The sequence below is a fragment of the Eleutherodactylus coqui genome, chromosome 3 (assembly GCF_035609145.1).
Source record: "Eleutherodactylus coqui strain aEleCoq1 chromosome 3, aEleCoq1.hap1, whole genome shotgun sequence".
NCBI classification, from domain to species: Eukaryota; Metazoa; Chordata; class Amphibia; order Anura; family Eleutherodactylidae; genus Eleutherodactylus; species Eleutherodactylus coqui.
In genome coordinates this window covers 254,301,911-254,316,494 of record NC_089839.1, presented here as the reverse complement: position 1 = coordinate 254,316,494, position 14,584 = coordinate 254,301,911, and the positions used below count along the sequence as shown (strand labels likewise).

At 44.9% G+C, this 14,584-nt stretch overlaps 1 protein-coding gene across 1 annotated transcript in view; it reads right to left on the bottom strand.

The window, feature by feature from the left end:
- Positions 1 to 364: 364 nt before the first annotated feature.
- LOC136620011 (calcium-activated chloride channel regulator 1-like) overlaps positions 365 to 14,584 on the bottom strand; it is a 77,103-nt gene continuing 62,883 nt past the window's right edge. Inside the window, exons 12-14 of the mRNA XM_066594742.1 lie at positions 8,581 to 8,745; positions 4,807 to 5,043; positions 365 to 837 (exon numbers count right to left, since the gene is read on the bottom strand). Coding sequence (XP_066450839.1) covers positions 365 to 837; positions 4,807 to 5,043; positions 8,581 to 8,745 — 875 coding nt within the window. The remainder of the gene's footprint in view (positions 838 to 4,806; positions 5,044 to 8,580; positions 8,746 to 14,584) is intronic.

Genomic DNA, 14,584 nt, shown 5'->3' with positions numbered 1-14,584 from the left:
GTATGGCAAATATAGCACGAACAATAAGCTGCGTAAATACGCCTGTGTGAATCTGGCCCTCACCTATGATCAATGGGATTGCGCAACGGACAGAACTCGTGCGAGTTTCACGCTCGTGTGAATGTAGCCTTAGGGCTTCTACCCATTTGTGGTTTTTTTTAACGCTGCGATATCGCTGCTTTTTTTTTTTTACGCGATTGTTAATTGGACTTTCTAATGTTAAAAACGCATCGCAAGTTTGTGCTTTGCGATTTTTGTGCGATGCGTTAAAAAAACACAGCAATATCGCAGCGTTAAAAAAATGCAAGTGTGTAGGAGCCCTAACAGTGTTATCAACCTGTATGAATTCTTTACATGGTATGCTTTATTTTTTTTTGCGGGCCACAATGCAAATAACTATACATACAAGAAGACCTACTACGATGGCCGTAGAACATACGATAATAGTTATTGCTAATGTGCTAATTTTGCCATTAGAGTCTTTAGAGGGTGTATTAAATGCAGACGTGACGAGACTTAGTGAGATTGGTTCAGTGGGTATAGCCGTAGTTGGTTCGGTGGGTATAGTGGTAGTAGGAGGTGGAGGTGGGACGTTATAGAAAACAGATTGGGCAATGTTAGACGGGTCTGATTTCTTCCCCACTTCGTCTATAGCAACTATTGCAAAGTAAAGGATAGTGCCATTTCTTATTCCCATATCTTCAGGTGCAAATATAAAGCTTTCCTGGAGTCCAGCTGGCCGTGGCATGAGACTGGCAGTGTTCACCAGTGTGCTAGTTTCAAAGTGGTCTCGGATTCCCTTCAGGTCACTGTTCATTCTGAGTTCATATTTAGAAGCTGGAAAAAAAATTAAAATAACATGTTATTAAAGCTCTGAGAGTTCAGGATGTCTGTTCTCAGACGTCATGTTTTATTCCAAACTTTAGGAGACACCATGACTGCTCTCAATTCACCCAGCTCAGTAGAATTTTGTCAAAAGCCACTTATTCCACTAATATGTGTTTTTGGTTGGTGGGGGAACTGGAGCACCGGGAAGAGACCATGTAAAGATGATGACTGCACTAAAGTCTGCACAACTCAAGCCAGAATCAATGTCATGATTTAAGCACCGGGTACTTAGGTAACCTCTGAGCCAGCATTTTTTGGTGACATCAAATGCATATCAAATATGAGTCTGAATTTCATGAACTTTCTTGAAATACAAGAAATTGATGTACATTAAGTGATAGTTACATCTGACCAGGACATTATAGATAACATATAACAATATATTATAGATATTCATATAACAGTGCAAATAATAAGAGTGGCAAAAGGTAACACAAAAGGGTAAATGGGGAACGGCCTATAAAACAGGGCATGTGTCCTGACAAGGGCGACCCCACGTCAGGAACCCTGAAAATGCTCTAGATGGAAAGAGGGAATAGGGCCATGTTGCCAGGAGAATATGACAAACACAGCACAGCAATGACAATATGAGAATATGACAAAGACCAGCAGACTAAAGATAACCAGGAACACTGACACTGGGAAAACTAAACTCTACAGGAATACTTGGCAGAACAGGCATTAGCTGAACACCAAAACCAGAAATACTACTTAACAAGAGAGTATGACCAGCACCCTCTGTTCAGAGGAGCTGGTTTTACTAACCAAACGATTGCTGACTGACTGAGCAGTCAACTACCTCAGCCAATTAACCACTCAACAGCAAGGGCTAGTTAACTCATTGCTAACCAGTGCCAAAAGACAATGAACATGCGCTGACATGGCACATCACGTGGGTCCACCAGCCGCACCTTGACATAATACTTCTATGATTCAAAATAATAATTAATTACCAATCCTAATATCAATTCTGATTAGTCGCAGACTAGATATGCCGAGATTGCTTTTGTGGGCAGGGTTACATTTGTATAATGATAGATGCAAAGGGGTTTCCTGAGATCCAGGTGGATTTAGGAAAACCACTTAACAGGACATCAGAAAACAAAAATATCTGTAACTTACAGTCCTACAAAAAAAAGACTTTTGGCCTGCTACTTGCCCAACAACCAGTCCTTCTGGCATTGACATGTCTGTTGAGACTTTACATGGCTACAACCGCTAATCATGGTACAGTCCTATGGCTGTAACATCACTAAGCCCGAGCATGTGCCCTGGCTCTTTTGCCGGAAGTCACAGCCTAGTGACCATGCCTTTTATTGCCTGATCCATCCTTTGCAGAGGTAGGATCCGACCGGTTCTTCCCAGTGTCCACGAACTGGTTGTAAAATAACAGCTGCTTCTGTGAACCGGGGCAGAAGCAGGATACCAATCCCATTCTCCACTGGTTTCAGTTGACTATACACGCTATCATTCACCTTCAGGGCTTAGTCACACGGGCGTTTTTACTCACGATTTTTTGTCGCAAAACTGATGCGCACAAAAAAAATCGCGTGACCAAAGCCAGCGTCACGGATGAAAAAAACGCTGCTAGCAGTGTTTATCAGCCCAAAGGGCTCGGTCACATGGGCGCTACCCGCTATCCTCTGCCACAGCTGTGCCACAGCTGTGGCTGAGGAGAACGATGTTCGCCCATTGAATTCAATGGAGCCGTCAATACAGCCGGCTTCATTGAAAGCAATGGGCTGTCGGCAAGCACTGTATTAATTTTCGGGGAAGGGCTTCAACTATAACCCCTTCCCTGAAAAGCATCCAAAAAAGTGTAGAAAATCAAAAACAATATATACTCACCTTTTTGCAGCTGCCGGAGATTAGCCGCATCCAGCCGGCTCTTCTCCTGAACTGCTTTCTGTAGTATTCAGCAGGCGGGGATTTAAAATTCCCGCCTGCTGAATGGGCTGCCTCTGACTGGTCCCAGCCCTCAGCCAATGAAAGGCAGCTCTCATTTACCCATTCATGAATTCATGAGTGCTGCCTCTGATTGGCTGAGCACTGTGGCCAATCAGAGGCAGCTCTATGCTGTCATTCAATAGCTGAGAGCTGCCTCTGATTGGCTGAGCACTGTGACCAATCAGAGGCAGCACTCACTCACCCATTCATGAATTCATGAATGGGTGAATGAGAGCTGCCTCTGATTGGCTGAGGGCTTGGCCCAATCAGAGGCAGCCCATTCAGCAGGCGGGGATTTTAAATCCCCGGCTGCTGAATACTACAGAAAGCAGTTGAGGAGAAGAGCCGGCTGGACGTGGCTGATCCCTGGCAGCTGCAAAAAGGCGAGTATATATATATTTTCTATTTTTTACACTTCTTTTGGATGCTTTTCAGGGAAGGGCTTATATTTGAAGCCCTTCCCCGAAAATTAATACAGTGCTTGCCGGAAACCCATTGCTTTCAATAGAGCCGGCTGTATTTCCGGCTCCATTGAATTCAATGGGAGAACATCGTTCTCGTCTGCCACAGCTGTGACAGTTGTGGCAGAGGAGAACGATCTTTAGTATATGTTCTCAATTAGGCGCTGCTGCCGCCGGCCCCATTGAATACATATACAAGAACAACGTTCTGCGAATCGTTGTGACATATAATTTTCGGTCCATCCGCATAAAAAACGGACATGTGAACGCTCCCATTGCATAGCATTGGGTATATATAGGTGCGGATCGCAAGCGCACCTGCAAATCGGGCTTACAAATGTCCATGTGACTAAGCCCTCATAGAACATGACCAGAAGCAATGTTGCAGTTGTTCACTAACAAAGCCTTTTAGCATAAACAAAATAGCAGGCAGCAAGGGCCACGCAACAGAGACAAGCGATTGGCTGAGGGGAGCTGGGATGCAGTTCCAGGCTGCATGGGCCAATGGACTCAAAGGGCAGAGGACAGTTGGCAAAGATGTATAAGTGGTGTCTGGCTGAAATGGGCAGAAAAGCTTTTTGGGGGTACAGCATGTGGCAGTATAATATTCAGGGTACACAATGTGTGGCAGTATTATATATAAAACTAATCTCTGAGCTTGATTCTGGTACTGTATTTGTATAATAGAGCCTGGTTATGATACTAGGAGCATAGTTCTAGTGAATATTATTTGCAGCAGCAGGAAACTTTTGGTGCAGGTAATTTCTTCTAAACCAGGATCTACAGGTTATTCAATTCAATGGTTCACTTCCTTTTTCTACCTCAACTGTAGATGTTTATTGAATGTGCTTAATAAAAAGACATGAACTGTACTGATAACTGTGTTATTGGTTTAGTTAGATTGTGTTTCACTATAACTGCGACTTAGATAACAATTAGAATGCACATTTTCTTAGGAAAAAAGATAGAAATCCAAGTCAATGCAATGGGTTTACTTTTTCTTGCAGCTGTATAAATATTTGTAGATAATATGTAATATAATTTTTTATTGTTTTTAAATTTTAGATTTGGTGAAGACAATTCAAGAGGTGAGTTTGGCACAAAATTTTGCTGTACTTAAATGTTATATTGATTGTTGGTTAATATGGGTTAAGAAAGACTGTCTATTGGCCAAAACATCACCTGTCCGGTATATTCATTGATGCCTCACGATGATGGAGTAAAGGAAGCCTTTTAGTTTACAAGTTCTTGCAGTAGGGTGCATTGATGTTCTTTCTATATGTTATGCATTGCTGGGAAACCGTTGGAACAATAGGTTAAAACTGTACAGCATTCATGCACTGGTGCTACGTAAGAGACACATCGGACCCTCCCGTTTTTAGTGCATCAGAACGTATCTACAATCCCAAATACAACTGATATTTGCAGCTGTATGACCAGACACATATGTAGATGTAACAATAGCAATGTAAATTCTATTATTGGTTATTCATAGTCTGACATCCAGTACCTTGTCCTTGATCCAGATCATCCCCGGTTGCTGTCCAATATAATACAGTCCTGAACTGTACATGTTTTGCTTCCAAGTCAGAGATTTTCTCTGGTTTGTGAAAATCCGGCGGCAGATCTAAAGGTACATTCGATACAACAAAAGAACCACCAAATGCTGTCCTGCTGAATGCTCCAAAATTAAGCTGCAGGTTATCATCACTAATATTAGGTCTGGGGGGATTTAAAATGACTTTGCCTAAAACATAATGAAGAAAAACATATAAATCAAGAGTTTTATATTAATTTCCATATGTAACAATATTTTAAGGGAACGTCTGGGATTACACGCTAGGTGGGCTGTTCACCAAGATCATTGAACACAAACCCCTATTGGATATAATGATAAGCCACGCCCACATCTTACTCTTTTTAAACACTCTTTTTCATTCCTTACTGACATGTGCTTGAGAAAAGAGCATCCTGTTGCTCTGAAATGCGTTGCACAGTATTTTCCCTTTTTATTTTAAACTTGTGTGTACATGTCATGTAACCCCTTAAGGACCAGGCTGTTTTGTATCTTAAGGACCAGACACTTTTTAGGGATTTTACCCATGTGGTGGTTTTATCACCCAATTTTTTTCCTTTAGCTATCAAAATTTTTTTTGCTGTTTTTTTTTCTGTGATATATAGGACGATTTTTAAAATATCTTTTTCACTGACTTTTTTTACTGTTTTTTAGTTTTATTGGGGGTAAAATGCTAAAAAAATGATTTTTAACATTTCTAGGTATTTTTTTTTATTTAGTATATTTATGCTAAAATAAAGTATGGGAGTGGGTTCCTGTATTTATTCGGACGTTTTGATATGTAGTATGTATGGTTTTGGTTTACAGGGCGCATATGGCGACATTTTTTGTTGGCGTCGGCTTCGTGTTATTTTCTTTCTTATGTATATATTGTTGTTTTACTTGTGTATGTGATTATGTTTTTTACTATCTATGTCCCCCATGACATCATATAAGACCTCTAGGGTACATTCATTTTTTTTGGACACTTTCCCACTGTAGCTGGGGCATCCATAGGAGCCCCAGTTATAGGGAGAAACAGCCCCTGCAGTGGCAGTAGTCACTGGCAGAGCTATCCAGGGTCTAGTCTGACCCTCTAGCTCTGCTGTAGCAGGGAACCCAGGCGATCACATGACCCCCCATATTTACATATGATTATACGGTTGTCATATATGCTATGGTTATTTTATTTTATATGGTCTCTATTAGTTATAATCTACTTAATTTAAACATGGTGCTATGTGTTGTTTATGTTTTATGTTTATTAATATACATTTTTTTCAATTAGCAGATTTCCTCACAGTCCTGAAAAGATTACCTCTCAGATTCAGAATTTTCTGAATTTATTTTGACAGCTGTGAATAACAGTTGTTCACAAAATAGTAAACCAAAGTACATGGAGTACTGTAGGTTCTTGTAGAACTGTGATATCTATATGTGGATATGGGCCATGTTGAGGCATTGCTTATGGAAACCAATTAGACCTAGCTTAAAAGAACCTATAACTGGGAACTCCATGTCCATTTGATTTACAAAATCAATTGTACCCACCAGAGGCGTAACTTGAAGCTCCTGGACCCCAATGCAAAACCTGTAACAGGGACCTCAACTATAATGCTTTATTTAAAGTACTGGGCTCCCTATATGGAAATGAAAGGCCTTATGGGCCCCCTAATATTTGTGGCCCTGGGTGCAACTGCATACTTTGCATCCTCTATAGTTACGAGCCTGGTCCCCACCCTCATGACCATTTTACTAAATAGAACCCATTAAAAAAGTAATAAGCTCCATACTGTTGTGTGAACCTATCAAATCCTTTAATGGTGTCTAAGTCAGCAAGCCTTCAATCTCATAACACGACAGTGGGGGCAACCACAAATCGACCTATTTGCCACATGGGCAAATTCAAAATGCCAGGACTTTTATTCCCTCAATCCAAAGAACAATCCACGTGGGATAGACCTGACATGCCTTTCCCCGCTTTCCCCTGATCCCTCATATCCTCAGGAAGGTTCAGGTCAGCCGAGCAGCAGTAATTCTAGTCAACTCTTTGTGGGACAAAAGGCCCTCGTGTCCTTTATTGAAGACCCTAGCAATCAAGGTTCTGCTTCCAGTGACCAGTCTAGCAAGATCTCCTGTTCCAGGGTTCACTAATCTACTCAGGAGTCGAGAAACTGAAGTTAGCAGCCTGGATGCTGAAGGCATAATACTTTAAAGAAAGGCCTCTCACAAAAAGTAATTACAACACTGGGTAAAAGTCGCAAACCTGTAACCACAACTATATACAGCAAAGTGTGGAGGAATACTGTAACCTAGATGCGAGTGAAACACCAAGCGTAGATATACCCCTAATCCTTAACTTCCTGCAAGTGGGCCTAGAAAAGGGTTTAAGTCTAAGAACCTTAAAAGTGCAAGTGGCAGCATTGAGGTCCTGTCTGGATTTTGCCTTATCAGAACATCGCTGGGTCTGCAGGTTCCTAAAAGAGGTTGACAGACTCTAGCCTTTTATCAGGAAAACTTTTCCTACCTTGGACCTAAACCTGGTCTTAAACAGTTTTGGTAAGCCACCCTTTGAGCCCCTCCCCCAACTCCCCATAAAATTACTCACACTTAAGGGCTCTCTCCTGGTTGCCATAACCTTGGCACGAAGAGTGGGAGAATTACAGGCCTTATCTTGTGTTGAACCCCATATGATAGTGCAAGATGATAGGTTCATTTTTAACCTAGACCCTGCTTTCCTTCCAAATGTCATCTCTATATTTCACAGATCAGGCAATTACCCAAACCTTTCTTTTAAGATCCCCGTAATGACAAAGAAAGAGAATTCCATAATCTGGATGTCAAGAGTGCTATTCTAGCATATCTAGAGGCTACCCAATCCTTCCAAAAACACAATAACCTTTTTGTCCAATTTCATGGGCCGGGCAGAAGAAAGACAGCATCTATGGGTACCATAGCAAGATGGATCCGGATGGCCATCCAGGAGGCATACAAAGCCCGGGGTCTTGATCCTCCTGAAAATATCCAAGTCCACTCTACAAGATCTTTCCTCCTCGTGGGCAGAGAAAGCACAGGACTTCGCTGAGCAAAATTGGAAAGCAGCTACCTGGTCCAGTCTGCACACATTTATAAAGCATTATAGGGTCAATGTGCAATTTAACAAAGACCTGGCATATGGATGGAAAGTCCTTCAGGCAGTAGCCCCACCCTACAACTACTTATAATTTGGTATTGCTCCACATGTATTGGGGCTGTCGTGATGACGACTGGGGAAAGAAGGGATTACTTTCCGGTAGTCCTTTTTCCGGGAGTCATCACGACAGCTCATAGTTTCCTTCCCTATAGAATATTTATGTTCTTTTTCTCAATGTAAAATGATACTGAATAAAGGGAAAATTTTGGTTTAGTATACATTGTCCACCATAATAATTTGAAAGTCACTGAGGAGATGGTGGAGGGGAGGTGCTTTAAAGGCTCTTCCTGTCCCTACGGAGGTCAAAGGGCAACCTCCATATGTAATGGGGCCGTCATGATGACTCCCGGAAAAAGGACTACCGGTAAGTAATCCCTTCTTTTTTATTTCATTATGTCTAATATCACCATTACAATTCATAGGGGTTATTAGCATTGCCCATTCTGCTATCAATAAATTAGTAATAAACCTTATTTTGAGATTAGTAATGAGGCAATTCCCTTCTTCAATATCTCTTATATAAATGAGTTTCTTACCATTGTCTACATAGCCAGGTATATAAAGAGCACGATTCTTTGGTAATGTCAATTGACTTTTGTTGTCTTCACTGATGACTTTTACTTTTAAGCTGTAGCTTCCGTTTACAGTAAAAGAGGTGAAGTATCTTGAGTAGATTCCATCATTTTTTGCTAAGTCAGCACCTTATGAAAAAAACAAATCACAAAAATGTCAGAGTTTTAGGAAAAGACTTGAAAACATATAAAGTCTTGAGTAAATTTATCATAACGTCATATGTATACTTAATGATACTAGTAAATAGTTATGGCCAGAGACTATAGGCCAGTTGTTATACGAGAATCCCAGCACCCACTAGCTGCCTTTTCAATAGCAGCCAGCGAGGATACAGAGGATGCATTTCGGCTAATTCCAAGATTTTGTTAACTGTAGTGGACAAAAGTTTGGGATGAGCTGACGCACTTTCTTGATTTTGTCTTGCAGTATGACAAGGAATATATGCCGAACCAAAATATCCATGTAGATACAGCTGTTTTGGGGTTGTTGCCCTTCAGCTTTGTACAGTAGAATTTTGGTTGTTTAGGTAAGAAGCCATAAATGTGAGCTGCGGGGGGTATCTTCTTCCTTGCGGAGAGCAACACAGGAGAGAAGAGCACTACAAGGGTCTAAGCCACCTTATATATGTTACAGCCTATACCCTTATGGTGCTCTCTGCTGTGGTGCTGTCCACAAAGAGAAATATTCCCCCACTGCGCCCCTAGATTCACTATGAATGAACAAAATCTATTCAAAGAGCAGTCAGTCAGTGCCAGGATTGTCTAGAAGTATCATTGTTAGTTTGCCTTTCCATTGACACCGCACTCACATAGAGTGCAAACCAAACTTCTTTTCTCATTATAGGCTTGTTATTGCCTACTGGTTTGTTTAGCACAGGAAATAGAATAGTTATATCACCCTTAAAAATGAAATTACGTGGGGTATGACATAATGAGGCTGTTTTCTGCTTGAACTTTGAGTCAGTGACTTCATCCTCCAAACAATAGATGTAGCAAAAGTTAATTTGACATTTACATTAATAAGCGTAATGACAGCTTAATTTAATTTTCCCCATTGTAGTACATTGCAGTAATATGCCAGTTATGAAACAATTGCTACACCAAAGGGGAAAAAAAGAAAACTCTAAACCTCTAGTCAACCAAGCTTCCTCTTTTGCATTTTTTCTTTGTCTTCCAGGGAGAGAAAATCTATCAATACTGTCATGGCATCTGCACTGGCAGGAAGCAAAGCTCACACTCAGCACTAATTGGATAGTGTCAGAATGTGTACAGACACAACACTTAGACAAAAGGATGGCAGTGGGACCTCCCAATCCTCTAAGGTGTATACAGATGTGGAGGGAAAGAAGGGTCAGGCATATTGGATTTTAACATGTCCAATCCTTTGCTCTCATGGGAGATAAGCTGCTGCCAGAGGTGTCTGTCAACAGCTTCTCCAAAGTATTAAGTATTGGGGTAGTGGGAAAAAGCTGTTGTCAGAACCGGCAACTCTCGGGGCCGCCGTGCCCGCACCACCGGTCCGGCCACCCGGGGTACAGGAGCACGGCGCAGAGGTACCCCGGTTCTTGTGATCTCCCCGGGCCGCTGTAAGACTGGTCGCCGCCGGGTTGCTAGGGAGGCAGCTGGTGCTTCTAGTCGCTTGACTACCAGGCTGGCTTCCCTGGTAACTGTCTGTGCAGTGAGACTGGGGGCGTGCCCCCAGCACCGCCCTGATTAGCCCTGCTGCTGTCAGGCTCCCCGCCCCAATCAGCTTCTGGGGCGGGAGCGCTGACAGCATTTAAATAGGTGTGTTTTCCTCTCAGGCCTTGCCAGTGTTAGTTTGGTCTTCCAGCTACACCCGCGTATTCTTTTGACTCCTGTTTGTGACCCCGGCTTTCTTGACCTCTGCTTTTGGACCTTGACTACGTTTTTGCCTGACCCCCCTGTACTGCGTACCCTCCTGTTGCCGACCCGGATTGTCTGACCGTTCTACCGTTGTTTGTCTTCAGTGTCTGTTTGTCTTCCCGTGTCCCGCTTCCCTAGTGAGGGTAGGGACCGCCGCCCAGTTGTCGCCCTGGGGGTTAGCCCAGGGGGGCAAGTAGGCAGGGACAGGGGTTGCGGGATATATCAGGGACCCCCATATCCCGGACACTGTCCTGACAGTAACACTGGCCGAAGGTAGGTCAGACTCGTGCATCCGCCCGGCTACTTTGAATCCCTCGATGGAGGCCGTGGCTGCGTTAGCGAACCAGGTCCAGGTCCTTACTAACCTTGTCCAGGACCTAACCGCCCGCATGCAGCTACAGGAACAAGTGGCGGCTGCAGGTCCCATGCAGCCCCCTTCCGCTCCCGGGACTATGTCAGAACCCCGAGCCACGCTGCCGGACTGCTTCTCTGGAGAGAGAGGTCAGTTCTTTGCATTTAGAGAGAGCTGCAAGCTCTACTTTGATCTCCGACCCCACTCCTCTGGTACTGAATATCAGAAAGTGGGAATTGTAATTACCCGCCTGAGGGGGGACCCCCAAAATTGGGCTTTCTCGCTACCAGCAGGCTCTCCAGCCCGACTATCCCTTGACGCCTTTTTTTCCGCCCTGGGTCAAATTTATGACGAACCCGACCGGGCGGGCTACGCAGTCTCCAAACTTCTGGCCCTGCGCCAGGGTTGTAAAATGGCGGAGGACTACTGTTCCCAATTCCGTCAACATTGTACGGAATCCGGGTGGAACGATGCCGCCCTAAAAGACTTATTTTTGACCGGTCTGTCTGAGGGTCTCAAGGACCTACTTGTGGCCCACCCAGAGCCTAGAACCCTGGAGCAAGCCATGACGCTTGCTATTCGGGCCGACGTTTGAGGGGCCGACACGCCGCTCGGGCCACTCCACTCCCCACGCCCACTTCTTCTACTGACCTGACTCTCTCACTTCCCACCACCGAGCCCATGGAACTGGGAGCCATGAACCCCAAGCAGCGACGGGAATATCGCCTGAAGAAGAATCTTTGCTTCTACTGTGGGGAGCCGGGTCACCGCATTGCCACCTGCACTAAGAAGCCACGGCAGGAAAACTCCCGCTCCTAGGCAGTTGTCGGGAGGACTGTCTAGGAGCTAAGGTACTCCCTGTGTTATCCAAAATGTTATTGCCTTGCACCCTAGAATTTCATGCTTTCCACCGTACTGGGCAAGCCTTTGTTGATTCTGGGGCTGCGGCGAATTTCGTTAACTTTAATTTCGTTGCTCAACTGTCCGGGGTTTTTTTACGTTTAGAGACCCCGATTCTGGTTTCAGGAGTGGACTCCACCCCATTGCAAGCAGGGGTGGTTCATCTGGTTACCCCTGAAGTAAGGTTTACGATAGGAGCCTTACACGTGGAAACCTGCACCTTTCTAGTGATGAGAGATTTGTCTGTGGACGTCGTCCTAGGCCTCCCCTGGCTCCGGGAGCACAACCCGGTAGTAAATTGGGACACGTTGGAACTGGTAAAGTGGGGTCCCCGCTGTGCCAACCACCTTTGTGCGGTGAAGGTGGGAATCTCCACCTGCGAGGGGACCCCCCTACCAGATTACCTCTCCGAGTTTTCTGACGTGTTCTCCAAACAATTATCTGAAGCTCTGCCCCCTCATAGGGAATGGGACTGTAAAATAGACTTGATTCCTGGGGCCAAACTTCCTAAGGGCCGCATTTATAACGTTACGGTTCCTGAGAGAGAATCCATGAGGGACTATATCCAGGACAGCCTGGCCAAGGGGCACATCCGGCCCTCAGAATCCCCGGTGGGTGCCGGGTTTTTCTTCGTTGAGAAGAAGGATGGGGGCCTCCGGCCCTGTATTGACTATAGAGAGCTAAACAAAATCACAGTACGAAACCAGTATGCCCTTCCACTCATTCCTGACCTCCTCAACCAGGTCGCTGGTGCCCGATGGTTTTCTAAACTTGATCTCAGGGGAGCATACAACCTCATCCGCATTCGGGAGGGGGATGAGTGGAAAACCGCCTTCAATACGCCCCTCGGGCATTTTGAATACCTAGTTATGCCTTTTGGATTGTGTAACGCCCCCGCCATTTTTCAGGGGTACATGAACTCAGTGTTTCAGGATATCATGGGGGTGTTCGTGGTTGTATATCTAGACGACATTTTGATTTTTTCCTCCGACTTGCCAAGTCACCATACTCACGTTCAGACTGTACTAGCTCGACTCAGACATAACAAGCTGTTTGCTAAACTCGAGAAATGTGTGTTCGGGGTACAAAAGATATCATTTTTGGGGTATATCATCACGCCATGCGACTTCCAGATGGATCCTGAAAAGGTGAAAGCCATCACGGAGTGGGCCCAGCCAGGGTCGTTGAAAGCCCTTCAACGCTTCCTCGGCTTCGCCAACTACTATCGCAAATTCATCAAAGACTTCTCCGTGGTGGCTAAACCTCTAACGGACCTCACCAGAAAGGGGGCTGATGTGAGGACCTGGTCTTCTGAGGCTCTGAGGGCCTTCGATACCCTAAAGGCGGCGTTCTCTTCTGCACCTGTCCTAGTACAACCAGATCTGTCCAGCCCTTTTTTGGTGGAAGTAGATGCCTCTGAGTTTGGTGTGGGAGCGGTACTGTCCCAAGGTCCCTCCACTCTCACCAACCTCAGACCATGTGCCTATTTTTCTAGGAAGTTTTCTTCCACCGAACGGAACTATGATATAGGCAACCGGGAATTGCTGGCGATTAAGTGGGCTTTCGAAGAGTGGAGACATTTTTTGGAAGGTGCCCATCACCAGATCACGGTACTCACAGACCATAAAAACCTCACCTATCTAGATTCCGCTAAGAGGTTAAATGCTCGGCAAGCCCGCTGGGCCTTGTTCTTCTCTCGGTTCAATTTTGTTGTTACCTATAGACCCGGTTCTAAGAATGTCAAGGCTGATGCCCTGTCTAGGAGCTTTGGTTCTCCGGAACCTGCCGAGCCGGAGCCTGAGAGCATTCTCTCCCCTGGGGTGGTCCTCGCTGCTGTCTCCTCCGACCTTTCACCTCTCATTCACGCCGCTCAACAATCTGCTCCTGAAGCCCTTCCGGAAGGCAAATTATTTGTCCCATTGTCACTGAGATTGAAAGTGTTAGAGGAGACACACGCTTCTGTCCTAGCTGGACACCCCGGCATCAGGGGTACGCTGGAGTTAGTATCCAGACTCTATTGGTGGCCACACATGGCCAAGGAGGTACGGGTATTTGTGTCCGCGTGCCCGGTTTGCGCAAGGGGGAAGAATCTCAGGAGACGTCCTGAGGGTCCTCTTCTTCCCTTGCCCATTCCGTCCAGGCCATGGTCCCATTTGTCCATGGATTTTATTACTGATCTGCCATCCTCGCTGGGGAATACGGTCATCTGGGTAATAGTAGACCGTTTCTCTAAAATGTCACATTTTGTTCCGCTTTGCAAGTTGCCTAACGCCAAACTTCTGTCTGAAATGTTCATCAAGGAGATTGTTCGGTTACATGGGATCCCCGAGGACATTGTGTCAGATAGAGGGGTTCAGTTCGTCGCTCGCTTCTGGCGAGCCTTCTGTAAAAATCTAAACGTAAATTTGTCCTTCTCCTCCGCTTTCCATCCCGAGAGTAACGGACAAACGGAACGAATGAACCAAGAACTTATCCAGTATCTGCGACTGTTTGTCTCTGATAACCAGTATCAGTGGGCCAACTACTTACCTCTCGCCGAATTTGCTATCAACAACCATGTTAACTCGTCGACCCAATTGTCACCTTTTTTTTGTAACTATGGGTTTCATCCCCGGTTCTCGCTTTCCACTCCTGTGGTCTCGAACAATCCGGCCGCCGACATATCCTCTGAGGAACTGTGCACAGTTTGGGCCCAGGTTCGTAAGAACCTTCAGGGTTCCCAAGAGAAACTGCGTAAATACGCAAATAAAAGATGTACCATCTCTGCACCTTTTGTAGTCGGGGAGCAAGTTTTGTTGTCTTCCAAGAATCTGAGACTCAAGGTTCCCTCCC